The sequence below is a fragment of the Anneissia japonica genome, unplaced genomic scaffold (genome assembly GCF_011630105.1).
Source record: "Anneissia japonica isolate Jap-2015-1 unplaced genomic scaffold, ASM1163010v1 scaffold287945_len1679841_cov205, whole genome shotgun sequence".
In the NCBI taxonomy this organism is placed as follows: Eukaryota; Metazoa; Echinodermata; class Crinoidea; order Comatulida; family Comatulidae; genus Anneissia; species Anneissia japonica.
Genome location: NW_022753015.1, coordinates 1,162,787 through 1,180,310, shown reverse-complemented (window position 1 = coordinate 1,180,310; position 17,524 = coordinate 1,162,787). Strand labels below are relative to the sequence as shown.

The 17,524-nt window shown below is 38.2% G+C and overlaps 1 protein-coding gene across 1 annotated transcript in view; it reads right to left on the bottom strand.

Moving 5' to 3' along the window:
- LOC117122628 overlaps positions 1–17,524 on the bottom strand; it is a 136,909-nt gene that overhangs the window by 16,908 nt on the left and 102,477 nt on the right. The window contains exons 87-98 of the mRNA XM_033268293.1: positions 16,685–16,858; positions 15,838–16,496; positions 11,497–15,190; positions 9,366–10,451; positions 8,524–9,249; positions 7,825–7,980; positions 6,609–6,998; positions 6,014–6,310; positions 5,172–5,366; positions 4,754–4,868; positions 4,126–4,252; positions 67–3,372 (exon numbers count right to left, since the gene is read on the bottom strand). Of these exons, the coding sequence (XP_033124184.1) occupies positions 67–3,372; positions 4,126–4,252; positions 4,754–4,868; positions 5,172–5,366; positions 6,014–6,310; positions 6,609–6,998; positions 7,825–7,980; positions 8,524–9,249; positions 9,366–10,451; positions 11,497–15,190; positions 15,838–16,496; positions 16,685–16,858 (10,925 nt within the window). The remainder of the gene's footprint in view (positions 1–66; positions 3,373–4,125; positions 4,253–4,753; positions 4,869–5,171; positions 5,367–6,013; positions 6,311–6,608; positions 6,999–7,824; positions 7,981–8,523; positions 9,250–9,365; positions 10,452–11,496; positions 15,191–15,837; positions 16,497–16,684; positions 16,859–17,524) is intronic.

The following is a 17,524-nucleotide window of genomic DNA, read 5'->3' as shown; positions in this document are numbered from 1 at the left end:
AACAGTTTTAATAATGATAAAACCAAGAGAATAAACGAATTAAATGTATTTAAAGTAAATACTTACATTAGCGATATTCAATTTGTAAGTTTGCCAAATTGTAAACACGTCTAAGTTTCGTTTCCATATTCGAAGCTCATCGATATGACCTACAAATCTTGTAGACGGAGGTTGTTCATGCTCCGGATATCTTCCAGATTGCCAGAGACCAAGTCCAATTTTTCCACCGGGCAAGAACAGTCCATCTACCAAAGTATACGAATACCCACTCATTCTGTCTTGGTGATCAATGATGTAAAGGGAAAAATAATTTGATGCTCTTGAATATGTGAAAGCAATGTAACACCACTTGTCAGTCTTTGTCTTGATGTTAGTTTCGATCACTTGACTACCAAAATGTATTTTTATATGCTTGTCATTGGTTATTGCAAAGATGTCAGTGTCTAGTATGTTGGTTTCCAAACTGACGTAGGAAAACAAAGTTCCACCAAATAGCTTAGGGTCTTTGCCCTTTACGTACATCTCAATTGTAACATCAGATTCTGCATTGAACGTTTCCTCTAAAGTTTCTGAGATGCAGCCAGAGTCATTGAACAAGAGGTTATAGCCTGCAGTGGTAAAATGTTGATCTTCACCATGAATACCAATATGGTATATAAATTTTGTGCCGACGTTAGAAGGAATCCTACACATATCGGAAAATGGACCATTTAGAAGTGCAAATGTTAAATTGTCAACGGTCACAAAGTTATCTGCTGCTATAGGAAAATCATTGCTGTTGTCTGCGTCGCAACTTCCACACAATGATAATGAAACATTGGAACAAAATGATTTTGGGACAACCACCTGCATGCTAATAAATTGACCATCGATTTCAATACTGATGTTTCCTTGAGATGAATGACTCAAAACATACTGATCATTTGATATTCTCTGTAGAAGGTAATCGTTTCCTATATTAAGACTTTCTTCGCTCATAAATGAAACACCATTGACAAGAATAAGATTTTCTGTATCTTCAGTGAAAGAAGAACGAACCTGAATGTCTGTTGTACCAATGTTTATCCAAACTGATTTGATACAATGGCTATCGCTTCCGCAAGGAACTTCACGGACATACACTGTCATCCCACTGCCTGCTGTAAAAATGAATTCTCCGTCTGAATTTAAGTCATACGCTATACCATCAAAGTTTATGTAATGTGAATAGCTTGAAACTGAACAAACAGAAAATGAAGCATCAAATGGTAAGTCAGCTACAGCAACGGAACACTCGGCACCGTACCATCCATACGCGCAAGCAACGCAAGCTGTTCCCAAGTCGTAATATACTGGACAATCACACACTCCCTCAATTGAATCGCAAACACCATTGTCTCCACAAGGTTTTGCTGATCCACCAGGGCACTGATATTGGCAACTTTCTCCCCAGTATCCTTGTAAACAAATACATGTATCGTAATCCTGTGTTATCTCTCTTGATACACACTTGGTATTGCATGTTTCCCCAATCCAGTTTGGGAATGGCCTGCCAGGGAATGTGAGACAGTGTTCTTGTAAGGGTGAAGTTACAAGTTGTTTTAATGACATACAATGGTCACTATATGCCAGAAATATCTCCATTGTATATAACTGCGAAGCTGCGAAAGTGCCATCTCTTACACAGTGTAGAAAATAGAAATCAGTTAGATCGAAGCTGGAACATATATCGTATAATTCTGAAGAGTACAATATTTCATAACAGAAACCTTCGAGCAGTTCTTCAATTGATGTATTGTATACTTGGAGAGAATATAAAGCCGAGGTGTTGTAACTTTCTCGCTGTACAACTGCAGACGAGTATACCCACTGTGGGCTGGACCATAGAGAATTCTGTTCAAATGTCAAATGGCCAGTTGACACGCTATCAAATACATTTGTTCCTTGGCCTTCATTAAAATTCCACTGGCTCGCCAGATCCATGTTTGACGGAGAAATGTAACGGTGCAGGTGTGATTGTAATTCTGAAGGAAAGAATCGTCGATTCCATATTCTGAATTCATCAAGTGTACCAGTAAATCCCTTGTAAGGTCTTTCACCAATATTTGTTGGGAGAGGGTTCCATTGTCCAAGCACAAAAACACCGCCCGGGGCATATATGTTATTTGTCGATGTGAATAGTTCTGAATTGTATTTTCCTGAGGAATCAAACAGATACATCCGAAGCAAAAGTGTTGATTTCTCCCACACTAGAGATACTTGGTACCACTTATCAACAGTCATTCCAAAATCAGTAAATACAGTGTTAACATCGTCATCTAGAATGAAATAACCATCGCAATAAACTAAAGCAAAAGTTGTCTTTTTTGTATACGATAAGATAACTCCACAGCCTCTGTGATCCTTTCCTATCTTTATCAGAAATTCAACAGTAATGTCTGAGTCTGTAAAAGTGTGAATCCGATCTGAAACGACGCTGGTGTCATCAAAGAAAAGTGCATAGCCTGCTTGAGAATTCTGAATATCACGAACCTCACCCACTGTTTTGTCTTCATATACAAACAAAGTCGTTGTGTCCAAACCTATTTTCCATGATGATCCAAATGTACTGTGGATATTTTTCTGGTTTATTTCGGTGTCATTGATCAAGATCCCTTCTCTGCTTACAAATTCATTGAGTTGGTTATTATCGCAAGTTCCAAGGAGTCCAACAGCGTTTTTACATTCAGTGTATTTAAATTTAACCCGCAGATCCAGATATCTTCCTTGTATAACAACACTTATTGCAAATAGGTTATTTCTTATTTCATAGTGGTTGAATGAGACTCTTACAAGAGATATACCGGATCCTAATTCTACATTAGGCCCGACCTCGATTTCGATTCCATTATGCCAAATGAAACCAGAAAACATATCATCATTACGATCACCATGGATAACAATGCTATTTTCATTTAACTGAAATGCTGCAGCATTAATACAAGTTGTCTTCGATGTCACAAAACAAGGAACCAAGCGTATGTGAGCAAGGACATTATTGGTATGAACCAGTTGATGTTCTCCAGTTCCATAGAAAATGTAGTTTGCTCCATCAAAAGTTGTAAAGTGGCCCTGTCCAAATGCCATTCCATAATACATTTCGTCGTAGGAATTAGGAACAGGTGTTAGTTTTACCGAACAATCAGTTCCAATCCAGCCATTTCTACATTCACTACAATTTAAGAATGGATCTGCATTGATTACGCATGCACATGATCCGTCATGAGGGGAGCATACGCCATTGCCATAACATGGGTTATTTGCTCCTCCGGGACATTCTTCATTACATGTTTCTCCCCAATAGCCATGGTTACAGATGCATACACCTGGATAGGTAACGTTTGCCAAACGATCCTGAATGAACAGAACAATAGTAATATTATAGAAGTCTATTTTCTCAATATTTGAAAAAAATGTAAGTGAAAGGTAATATAATACCAAATTATGAAGTATTTTGTATAATAAATTTAAATTCACTTACAAACGCAATGTACAATCTAGGAAGAATTACCATATTTACCCAGATGTGTAAATAAAAAGAATAGCGAATTTAAGAAGTTAAACTAAATGAGAAACTTTTAAAAATGTATTATATCTCATAGCTACAATACTCCAAAATAGTATTATATCACATAGCTATAATACTTTTGTGGTTTGTCATTATACTACCCATGTCATTGAAGTGATTGATCCTGAAAACAAATTTCAATAGCATGCTTCTGGAGTGTATTTGTATACTATTTTTTTTTATACTATTGTCTTGCAACATATTCTAGGATTTATTCGTTACTAATGATTTACACTATATGTATACTGTATGAACAAAACTTATCTATCTTATTCAAAGAGAATGTTGTGGTAAAAAGATGAACCCTACTACTCTATTAAACATTGATCAAAGTGCTTAAAACATTATCTGCAAATTGGTCTCTGTTATTAAAAGTATTCGGTATTAATAATATTAATCGTAATTAGAGTGCATTGCTGAGGTACAGATATTTACAGCGATTAATAATCATAATAATGATAATGATTATAATTATCATAATGATAGCGATGACAATAATGATGATGACGGAAGGAGTAGTAATAAAGCTTATAACTTACGTTATACTCATCCTGCTCCAAGCCACTGCAACGTACTGGATAATCTGCATACACAGTGACGTCATGCCTGTTGTTGGAAACGAGGTAGGCTAGAAACCAAGTTGCATTTACACTTTCATCATTTACACTGATGGAAAGAAAAAATGGATACAAAGGTATAGATGAAATATTAAAACATAATACAGCTATTTAATTAATATTATGCTTAATGACATGATATTAGGTAGGCTAAATCATCGTCATTACGACTGTCCTCCACTGATAACATTATATTTCCAAATTATTCTGGATAAATCATTTGGCTTATTCATTGAGGCATGCCTCTAAAGTTTAGTTTTGGCCTTCCTGTTTACTTGTTTAGGCTGTTTATTCTAATCCCACCTAGCTTATTGTTTCTAATCATGCTTGCATGAAATTCTCACTTTATACTATCTGGCTTTTTCAACCCTCACTCACTCGCCACTGAGGAAGGACTAGTGTTGTCCGAAAGCTCTGGTTCTATTTCTGGCTGTTTACTTACTTTTACTTTTTAGCTGTTGCTTATCATTTTTGTATCTCTACCGAGATCCAGATTTGTTTCCCACAGCATTGTTGTATATATATATAGGTTTTTTATTTTACAACTTACATGACTTTAAAGATATTTGTATGCTTTCCTGGCTTAAACTTTGAAGGTTGTCCCTGATTTTCTTTCGCTGTATAATATTCTTCGTCGTTAGAGAAGTGAAAGCGATTGTCAGGACCTTTTAAAAAGGATGATTATTAAATTAATACAGACATAATAATAGTGACAAATAATACTGATGATAATCATACTAATAATGGCGTAAACAACAGCAGAAAATATAATATATAATAATCCATACAGAATTAAGTAATTAAAACTTAGTAATTGGTAATAGTAAACGTAATGATTATCACTATGATAGATTTGGTGACTACCGAATTATAATAAGTGGATTAGATAAAGTCATAAGGAGAATAATTACGAGGATATGAACTAAGTGTATGAATGCCAACCCGGTTATATATTTTAAAAATCTCACCAATAGCAATGTACACATTGTGATCGTTTTCATTCTCATACCCGAACCATGCTACATAGCCTGTGGCATTAGACATTGGCATAACACAGTCTATGATTGGTCGAACCAAATCTTGGCCACCTTCTCCATCTAATGGATCACCATATACACCTTGACCAAGAGGGCATTCGTCTACACATGTTTCTCCAAATCGGCCTGAAATTTAATTTGTATTGACAATATTAATCATTTTTAAGTATTGTACCTGGTAAACAAGATTGTAGTCATTATACAGTGTTAGTAATCATCTTTCTTATTATATGTAAACGGTCTTATCAATTCAAGCGCAGCTGCAGAAGTAGCAGTAGGAACAAAATTAGTATTGTAGAAGTTACAGTCGCAAGTGGTATTAATAGTATTAATTTAGTAAGAGTAGTGGCAACAGAAGTAGTATGATCAGTAGTAGTAACATTAGGCCTAACAAAAATGGTAATAACTTTTGTGTAACTTTTTTATTTATTTACCAAATAAATAAAAATACATAATAAATGAATACAAATAACCACAGTAGCAGATCCGTGAGAATGGTCCCTAAGGATTAGGCCCGCCCCTTGGATATTGTTGCCGTCCCAAAATACGACAATGTTAACACATACACAAATACATACATTGTGGGACCACACGCGTGCTTATTAGCCACGCGCGTATTCCTGGTTCTTATCTGATATAGTCAGTTGTTAAGTTTGATAGACACTCTGGAAGGTCCATAGCGATAACAAATATCAGTATTATTAGGAATAATAGGAATGTTAATCGTTCCAAGGTCTAATGACAGGAGGCCACGAATGTAACACATGTCTTACTTGGTATGCAACTTCTACAATCAGGGGCAGCAAAACCCTCAAAACATTCATTGCAGCTTGCTCCTGTCCAAAATCCATGCTCTTCATCTCTATAACACTTGCACTGATCTCCTCCAGGGGATGTCGCAAATCCGTGAAGACAGAGGACGCCACAGTCGGTGTTGTATCCTATATACCCTTCCTCACATGTGTTACAGTTATCACCATCGAACCTAGGAAGGCAATGGTCACATACCTCACCAGTAAAGCCATGTTGGCAAACACATCGTGGTATGACACCAATCAAGGTACAGTTACCTGAAAAGTATATCAACAACAAAAAAAAATAACAAATATGACCTTTGCTTATGAAGTGGTACATACCATAAATTGCTAATCTTACCAATGCCAATTCATTGATTATAATGGAGATACAAGGTAACATTAGTTGAATATTTTATATCAAGGTACCTTTATTTATAAAAGAAAACATCAAGAATCGTAATTTTATAGCTGTTTAAAAAAACTGAATTGTGAAAAGACATTATTAATATTGTCATTTCTACTTAACTGACATTAAACACACTGCACATTTAGTTGGTACTTCAGTTCTTACCATTGTCATTGCATTCAGGTGTGCCTGGGCAATAAAACTCGCTGCAATCATCACCTCTATAACCAGGCATACACGAGCAAACTGATTCACCATCTCTCCGAAGACAACTTCCAGAACCTGTGCAGTCTGGCTCACCTGGGCAATCTAGGGCATCACATTGTTCTCCCTTAAAACCAATGGAACAATTGCAGACAGATCCATTGCATATGCCGTTTTCTGAGCATTCTATATCGCATTCAAGCCCTGAGAAACAGGGGTCACATACACATCGACCACTTAGTTGTGGGCTCTCCGTACCATGGATACACGGCTTGTGACAGCGGTCGCCAATCCACCCATCGCTACAGTTAACGCACATCGGAGGATTGAAATTTGTACCATCACAGTCACCTGAAAAAATAGTACCATGTATAAACATCAATAAAAATGATATTGCGATGGTGGTCCAAAATGATCATGGTACAGTATGCTTAATAGTATAGTAAACTATGGATGGAATAAATAGGAGCCTGGTAGGATGTTGAAAGCGGGGTTGACAGTTCAAGTCAGAGAAATAACACCGTAACAACGCATTAAAATAATTTATAGCATGTGACGCATGATTTCAAACCAGATTTGATTACATTCGCTATTAATGAATGCAATTAAAAATAACCCTTTATGACAACGCTACATAAAGCTTTAAGCAATGACCTCACCAGTGGCGCAATGCCTATGTGTTCTCATGCGGCAATCCGCAGAGCGACTCGATCCCTATAGGCCCAAAATTTTTTAACAAATAATGGAGATAAAAAAAATTATATTCAAATTTTACAGACGGCATGTGAGTGCCGTTTCCGACCATCTAGTTGTGCCAATCATAAATGTTCTTGCCTTAACCCCAACGGTGGAGCTGACGTGGTACAGACCACCATCTGTGAAAGTCACTCCATGGGCCCCTTTCATTTAAAATTCCTGCATCTGCCACTGATATCATATGAATATAATTTATTTCATCATTAAAAAAGGGCTGAGAAAGCCACAGGAACCCCAACTCCTTTACATTGCAAAACTATATTAATGCCAGCGACACACTATATGAAAATAAAAGCGACCAAATACTTTTAAACAACTCCTAACAAACAAGAATTCACTAAAACACAACCAATGCTTTTTTTTAAAACCAAAATCAATACAGCAATACACTTTCAATAAAGCATATTAAATGTTGAATTACCTCGATTATTACAGTCATCTGCGCACTTCGGAATATTACAGCCTTCTCCTATCCAGTTAGGCTCACATATGCATTCCTGAGTTCCAAGTGAACATACGCCATGTCCAGTGCAGTTGGTTCCATCACCAGGACATCCACGATAGCTGCATTCGGGTCCTTAAAATGTTCATCAGAACAATATTCTTGCATACATATTTATAGAATTTACATTTTAAATATTATCCCCCTCATATTTGTTTACATTATTTATATAATATTTAGATAATCTACTTTCAATTTTTTGTTTTTCAGAGTAGGCCTACATGTTTAACACACTAAAAACTGAAAATTACCATAATAGTGAAATATATGAAAGCCTGTTAGTGCCACCAGTGAATTACTTATCCCATTATCCCATTGGAAAGTGCCAAAATCCAATGATGTAATTTCCAATTGGAAAGTGCCAAAATCCAATGATGTATTTTCCAATTGGATCCAATATGATTTTTCCAAATGGAATGAATTTGCCATTTTAGGGTATCTACGTTCAGGCAAGGTGGAACCTGTTCTGCATTGAGTATAAGGCTATACCGCAACCTGGGTACTAAATTAATAAGTAGCAGCGGCCAGATAATTATCTGGCGGCAGCCACTTAATTATCTGGCGCCCGCCACTTAACGGCCCTTAAATTAATTCATTGGTGGCACTAAAGAAACTTACCCCACCATGCTGACTCGCAGATGCACGTGCCGTCATTACATTTTCCATGTGAGCTACATTCCATGTTGCACTCCAAACCACTAAAGCACAAATCACATTCACACGTTCTATTCTCTGTTGTAGTACCATTTACACATTGCTGTTGACAAGCGAATCCGGTCCAACCATCGTCGCATTCGACACAGAGTGGCACACCCTCGCTTCCGTCGCATATTCCATGGCCGTTACAATCAGGGTCTCCCGGACAATCTGGAATATGACAGCCTTCGCCTAGCCAGCCGTTGTCACAGAAGCAGCTAAAGTTACCACCCTCTTTCACAATGCATATTCCGTGACCCGAACAAGGGGTGCCAATACCCTTACAAGATGGTTCCTCACAATATATACCCCAATTACCATGATTGAGTCCATTAGCATCAGAGCAGCTGCATGTCTCTGTGTCATTTTGACAACTTCCAACATTGTTGCACTTTAATTTACAGCTAAGCCCATGCCAGCATCCGTGAGTGCAAAGACATGTCCCACTGTCCATTGGGTATTGGTAACCAGTATTTGGACCACATTCGATATCACAGGCGTGGCCCATCCAGCCAACAGAACAGTTACGGCATTCCGGGATATCAGTACCTTCATAACATATACCTCTCTCATTACAGTCAGGATTTCCAGGGCAATCTCCAGTCTCACAACCTTCTCCAATCCAACCTTCATAACAAATACATGAACCTAAAATAGAAATAAAGGTTAACCTGTGGTTGAAAAGTTTTTTTTTTATAAAGTTAATATAATGTAAAAAAAAATCAATATAATATTGAGCTAGCATTCAAAGGTATGATGCTTACCAGCAATACAAGCACCATGTCCTGAACAGTCGGTATCAAAATCTCCAGGACATCCAGGGTCATCACAGTATTCACCTCTTCCACCTTCAAAACCACACTCACAAAGACCCTCATCAGTGCATATTCCCATTCCTGAACACATGACATCACATCCAGGTCCATGAAAGCATGCATCACATGTACAATTGCCTGAATCCATTGGAATCTGTGTCCCATTAACACAAGGATATTCACATGCTGGTCCCATCCAGCCTTGATTGCAATTCCTGCAAAGAGGTGTTGGTTCTTCCGAAACACATTCTCCTCTCTCATTACAATCTGGTGTTCCGGGGCAATCAGGCAGTTCACATCCAACACCCTGCCATCCACTCCGACAATAACAATCTTTAGTTGCCAGGTTGCATTCCCCATGGCCTGTGCAATCTTCGCCGCAGCCAGGACACCCCTCTACCTCGCAAAATTGCCCACGCCACCCGTCACACCCACAGTCACAAACCCCAATTGTAGTGTTACAGATAGTTGTATGGTTACTACAGAATAAATCGCAAGACAAACCATTATAGCAAGGGTCACAAATACACTCCCATGTGTCATTTATACGCTGTGCTGTTCCGTGAACGCATTGTAACTCACAGGCGTCACCAGTATATGGAGTAACGCAATTAATGCAACGTGGGGATTCCTCGCCATAATAATAGGTACATTCTCCTCTCCCGTAGCAATCAGGATCACCGATGCAATCGGGTATGTGACATCCGCTTCCTTTCCACCCTGGATCGCAGATGCATTCAAATGTGGCAAGGTTACAAGAGCCATGGCCACTGCAGTCACCTCCTGGACAACCACGTATATCACAGACATGGCCCTGGAAACCGAGATCAAATTCACATTCGCAAGTTCCGTTCACACACTGACCATTTTCTGAGCAGATCTTATCACAGCCTATACCACTGTAGCATGGATCACAAATGCATTCAAGGCCGTCAATATTGATTCCATGAAGGCATGGCACATCACATATTTCTCCTGCCCATTTAGACTGACATTCGCATTGTCGTGGCATTGTGTCTATACATTTTCCATTGCCTAAAGATTAATTCACATTTTATTAAATATATCCTAACATGTTATTTTATTTCAAAAACATATTTCAATTTATTAATAGTAAAACGTTCACTAACAATATCAATATTTTAATTCAATGCAAATGTAGTATTTATAATTACATAAACCCAAATTGTCCCAGCACGATGGCATGCATTTCAATACTTGGAGTAAGTATTATACTATTTTATCCGAGATTAGTCAGTGAACCTTTCAGTTATTACATTGAATTGTAATATTTATAATAAAAGTTGAACGACAAAGGCAATAATGTCAGCAACCAAATTGTATTATTGTAATATTAATAATATGTGTAATATTAAATATATTTGTATTAATAATACAAATTGAAAAATATAATTACTTATAATTATGACAATAATTGTATATTAATTACAATATTAGTAGAAATAATGTTATCAATAACAATAATAACCATAACAACAAAAATAATAACAACAATAGAAACAGCAACAGCAGGAACAGCAACAATAGCAATATTAAAATCATTTGTAGCAATAATAACATTTTTAAAATTATAATTATATAGTTAGGTATATTCATTTCTTTGTCCCCTAGACGGGAATTTATTCATGTAATAGTAGGCCTCTCGCACTTTTACAGCCTTTGAGCTTGATGCATCAAGATATTTTGCACTTGTTGGATGACAACAGTGCATTCAGTAAAAACAAATCACAAACAAAACAGTTTATTACTGAATTTTGTGACTGAATATAAAATTACAAAAGACCAATCGGCAATCATAAATTTACGAACCATTATTAAAAAATACAGTGCAATATTAGAGGACTGGAAACGAAAAAAGCAACATCAAAATTGAAAGCATTAGGCTCTGTAAAGATTATAAAATTTTCTTTGACATAAACCATTTGTATGCCCACATATAGTCATGATGTGCCCACATAAATGGTCATGTTGTGATGTCATCATGACCATATTCAGGCATGACACACGTTTTTGTCAAATCAAATTTGATAGTCTTCACAAGACTTTAGGCGTTTCATACCTGAGCAGCTAGGAATGCCAGGACAGTCAGGAATTTCACATTCTTTGCCAGACCAACCGGGATAACACGAACACATTTGTGTAGCGCTGTTGCACGATCCATGGTTATTGCAAACAGGTTTACCTGGGCAACCTAATTCTTCACAAACAGGACCAAGGAAAGTACTTTCGCAGATACACATTTGTTTTTTTAGGTCGCACTTCCCTTTTTCGGAGCATTCACTGGTACATCCAGCACCTGTGTAACATGGTTCACACTCACAGAATCCGCTATCCATTGGAACTTGTCTTCCATGCGTACACGGATCGGCACAGGCGGGTCCCATCCAACCGTGTACACAATTGGTGCAAACAGGGGTATCACGGTTTGTGCCATTACAGTAGCCTCTCCCATTACAACTGTCTGGGCAGTCAGGAATCTCGCAGCCATCTCCTTTCCATCCCGGATAACAGAAACAAATCTGTAAGGCTGAATTGCAGTCACCGTGACCCGTACAATCTATATCAATTCCAGGGCAACCTATAATTTCACACACATCACCCCACCAACCTGGATCACATGAGCACATGTCATTTTCACACACACCGTTGTTTGTGCACTCAGCATTACATCCCTTACCAGAATAACAAGGATCACAGACGCAGTTACCACTATCCATGGGGATCTGCATGCCATGGACACATGGTTCATTGCAATCCCGACCCATCCAACCTAAGCTACAATTGGTGCATTTTGGTGGATCCAAAGTAGGATCACAATAACCTCGGTTGTAGCAATTCGGATGACCAGGACAATCTGGTAAATCACATGCATCTCCAGTCCAACCATTATTGCAAATGCACTCTTGTGTGCCTTTGTTACATTGTCCGTGCCCAGAACAGTCAATATCAATGCCTGGACAACCAATGATGTCACAAAGTTCTCCTCTCCATCCGGTATCACAGTTGCATTTTTCATCAATGATCGTTCCATGAAGAGAGCACTCAGCATCGCAGCCAACACCACTCCAGCCCGGTGTGCAGTTACAGAATCCACTATTTGGAGGGTCCTGGACACCATTCGTACACGGGTCTTCACAAGCGCGTCCCATCCATCCACGTTCACAATTTGTGCATTCTGGCGGATCGAATATATCACTACATGTTCCTCGTCCAGAACAATCGGGGCTACCAGGGCAATCTGGATATTCACATCCAATGCCTTCCCATCCACTATTGCAGGTGCACATATGTTGTGAACTGTCACAGCTACCACGACCGCTGCAATCTAAACCAAACAATCCAGGACAGCCAGGGATGTCACATAACTCACCCTTCCAACCAGTTTCGTAGTGGCAATCACATGAGCCGTTATGTATTTTACCATGTTCTGAACATTCAGAGTCACAGCCTACACCAGTCCAACCACTGAAACACAGGCAGTTACCACTATTCATTGGAACCTGAATCCCATTCACACATGGGTCACTACATGCAGGCCCCATCCAGCCCAGGCTGCAGTTTTGGCACATAGGAGGGCTGAGAGTATCATTACAGATCCCACGATCAAAGCAGTCTGGTTTTCCTGGGCAGTCAGCGATATGGCATCCAATACCTGTCCAGCCTGGGTAACATTCACATTCGTGAATTGCGCTATTACAGTCTCCATGGCCTGAACAATCTTCACCGACACCAGGACATCCAGGTATCTCGCATACATTTCCTCTCCATCCACTTAACTCATCACATTCGCATGTTCCATTTGTTGAGTATGTTGGGTCACTACAACGTCCATGGCCTGAACATTCGACATTACATCCTTTGGCGGTCCAGCACGCATCACACATGCAAACACCACTATCCATTGGCTCTTGATGTCCATTAAGACAAGTCTCATTACAATCAAGACCCATCCAGCCACTTTTGCAGTTCTCACATTTCGGTGGGATTACAGTTGAGTTGCAGTATCCTCTATCAAAACAGTTTGGTTCTCCGGGGCAATCAGGTTCAGAGCAGTCACTCCCTTTCCAACCAGGCTCACAAATACATTTCTGAATTGCTGGATTACATATTCCATTCCCAGAACAGTCTTCATATATTCCAGGACAACCTGCAAATGTACATACATCTCCTCTCCAACTGATGTCACAATCACATGTGTTGTTTACACAATTTCCGTGACTGTTGCATTCTGAATGGCAGAATTCACCAAGATAACACGGATCACACTGACAGGTATTTGACTCACATTCTCCATTACCTGAACATTTGAGTAAACAATTACTGCCATGGAAACACGGATCACATCTGCATTCGCCGTATTGTGAGCATGATCCATGCCCATTACACGTTGTATCGGCGTCGCACATGAACTCACAGTTGTAGCCTACATATCCAGGATAGCACGTACAGCCACCAAAATCCGAACACTCACCATTACCATTACATAATATGTCATCACACTTAATTTGACACGCAAATCCAACATAACCAGGCGAACATATGCAAGTGTTTGTTTCAGGTGACCAGATTCCATGGGAGCTACATTGTGAGCCGGAAAAACATAAGGATCCATCACCTCCATCATCTCCAAGACCCACAGCTGATCCTCCTTTAACGTACTGATTTGCTCGTACAACTTGATGAAGATATGCGGGTGAAAAAGTGGAAATGCGACCACCTGCACCACCACCTCCATAATGCTCTTGTGGGCAAGGATAAACATATGGTATTGTAAGACTATAGCATACTTTAGCATATGTGTGTGATTTGGCATTTGCGCCATTAGCATCTAATCTTCCCCAACCTTCAATGTAAAGGCCATCCATCCATAGAGAACCACCACTTCCACCTCCAGCACCACTATCACCGGAGAATCCATTTGCAGAAATATATCCTTCAAATTCAAGCAAAGAGGTTGCTACTAACTTTACAGCGCCTCCGCCAGGGCCTCCATTCCTATCGCTATTGCTATCGTCTCCTCCTCCACTTCCAACTTTTGTGTCTTGACAGGTAAGGCCATATTTCTTACCAACGTCTACAGTCGCCCAACAGCTTAAGCAAAATGAGCTTCCTGCTTCAGTTGGAAGACATGCACAGTTAGCCTTACCTCCTTGCGACCCATGGCCAGCTCCAGACCCACCACCATCCTGAAAACATGTTTTGCCACTACCTGGGCCATTTGCAGCAGGATAACCAACACCATCTGCAACGATATATCCAGATCGTTCTATTTTACAACTACGAGTGTACATAACAAATCCATCACCTACGATGACCTTTCCAGAGTGATCTATGTCAAAAATAGTAGTTCTTAACTGTACTGAATTACTGTTGAGGTCTCGAACACCACTGGCAACTACCTGCAAGGTCCCACCTTTTCTTATTGTCATTGACCGAAGCCAATACTGACCGAGATCTGTACTGTCACTTGAACAATTTCCACAAATGGAATATCCGTGTCGATAAAGTTTAATCAAGCCGTGACATATAATATTTTCTTGTCCGTATATTCCTCCACCAACTGTTAATGTAGTGATAATGTCACAAACTGGTGCAATTACCAGAACACCTCGACTGGTTATGTCAATATTTGATAGTGGCCGAGCCCTCTTATATGTCTGTCCAAGATGTAAATAATGCCTCGTTCCAATTATTAGTGAACCTGACTTATCACCTTCAATATTTTGAACGTAAATATTTGTGACTGATGGAAGCTGTAAGAAAAAAAAAGATTAGGAATATATAAAATTATACAAAGTGCATTGGATAGGATAAGAATTATGCTGATATTTGTAATCAGAAAAGACATGTAAATGATATAAATTAACACTCAGATAAGAAAGATGGATGTGCATGATACAAGACAGCAAACTTAACTTATATTTATTTGAAAGCAAAGTAATACGTATATGTTGTTATGTTATTATACCTCATTATTTAGCTATGAGGCTTCTGTTAAAATCGAACGGCTCAATCGAGTAACTTATTTTGTCAATGCACTTTATCTACATAGCTTTTTTCACACATTAAGGCCTGTTTACATTTTACAACGATAATGATAAAAAGCAAAAAGCAACGGTTTATCTAGAAAATAAAAGAAATAAGAGAAGTTTTCACACTAGTACAATTCGATAACGATTTATCGTGTATATGATAAAACAATATTTTTACAAATCTAATCACGTCATAATCATGGGAAAACGATAAAATCGTTTTACTACGACATTAGTCTTATATATGTTTTCAGGTGGACAACGATGCTATATAAACACGCCTCTTCCTATACCATCTTCAGTGCTCATGTTGATGATTCTAAAATGAAAATTAACCCAACATACAAAACAAATATTGCAATACATACCACCTGGAATGAGAGACAAGCTTTCCTTTTCAAAGTTACAAAATCTATATCATATTCAGTTGTTTCAATTTCAGCAAGTACAACTTGATACCCACAGGAAATATCTCGGTTTAAGTTGTCCAGTTCAAGGAATGTTTTGACGTCATCTCCTATTGTAACTTTCTTATATACAGTCCCCGGGCCACCAGCAATAGCGCCAGAGCCACCGGCTACGGTAATAATTCCCCTGAATGTAGCCGCATCTTGAAGGTATACAGCTATACGACCACCACTTCCGCCACCATCATCAACATGAAAGCCACATGGTGCATTGAGGTAGGTATGCGTTGATTCAACAATATCAATAAACAGACGTTGTCGTGCCTGTACTCTAATCATCCCCTTTTTATTTCCTGTCAATTCATAGATCATAATAGTGACATTCCGAGCTTCTGATGGGTGATAAAAATGTACATATGAGTATCCTTCAACTTGTACTTCATCAAACTCATAAAACCAGGTATTTTCCTCCATAACCATTACTGGATGGTCAACATCAATATCAAAATTGTCAATCTTAAGCTTCGAATGTTCTGGTTTAAACTCTGTGATGTTACGCTCGGGATCATTGTATTTTAGCTCTCTATACTGAGGACCTCTTTGAGATTCATACTTGTAAACTGTGCAGATGTGTATAAGAGACAGATATACATATACATACTTTTGATTTCTGAAATAAATTTCTATTTTGTGTGTATGGGATGCACTAGTTAATACAACACGCCACATTAAAAGTCAGAATAGGTACATAAATAAAGTCATAGAGCATATAAAATATGTTTTAACAATTTAAAGTTATTTACTATACAACTGTTGGAATAGATCAAAAACAACATATGTGCATTTACTTGGCCAGAAATTATATTTATAACACCACCACCACTGCCGCCTCTCGATCCACCTCCACCACTCCCCAAATCTTGAGGGTTGATAAACGATCCATAAGGTGCCCCACTGCTTGGTATCCAATTTTTACCTCCGCCTGCCCGGGCAAAATAAACAAGCTGATTATAATCAAATTGATTATAATCATAACAAACTAGTATACTTTATTTATATAGTCGTTACAGATACAGACTTACATTCAGTCCTAAGGTGCATTCACACCTTTCCCGAATTTTCGGAAAGAAAAGCGTACCAAACTGATCAGAATCAGGGCGTTTCATTTAGACCTAACATGGTCCAAATTTCGGCTCTAATTCGATGTGAATGCAGCTTAATTGGCCATTGATTATACCTCCAATGTGGAAACAGACACAATCACTCATATAAAATTAACAAAGTATAAACAAAAATATTGATACAAAGAAAAAGCAAATATACTTATAAATAAAAATATTTTGTAAGTATGAATTACAGCATAAAGTATTGACAGTTTAAGCATTGGTAAATATATGTCGATGAATAGTCGCTGTCGTTAAAGGCGCAAATACAGCAAGGTATAAATAATTTAATTTTACATTGTGTGCGTCTTAGTTGCATGACTTTCCTAAATCATTTATACTCATGATACTACAATTATATTTCACTTCAATAATTCTTAATGTGAAAATGTCTCAATTTAAGAATATTTAACACAGTATTGTCTTAAAAAAAAAAACATTGCACAGCAATGTCAGAACATTTATGACAATAATATTTAAAATAA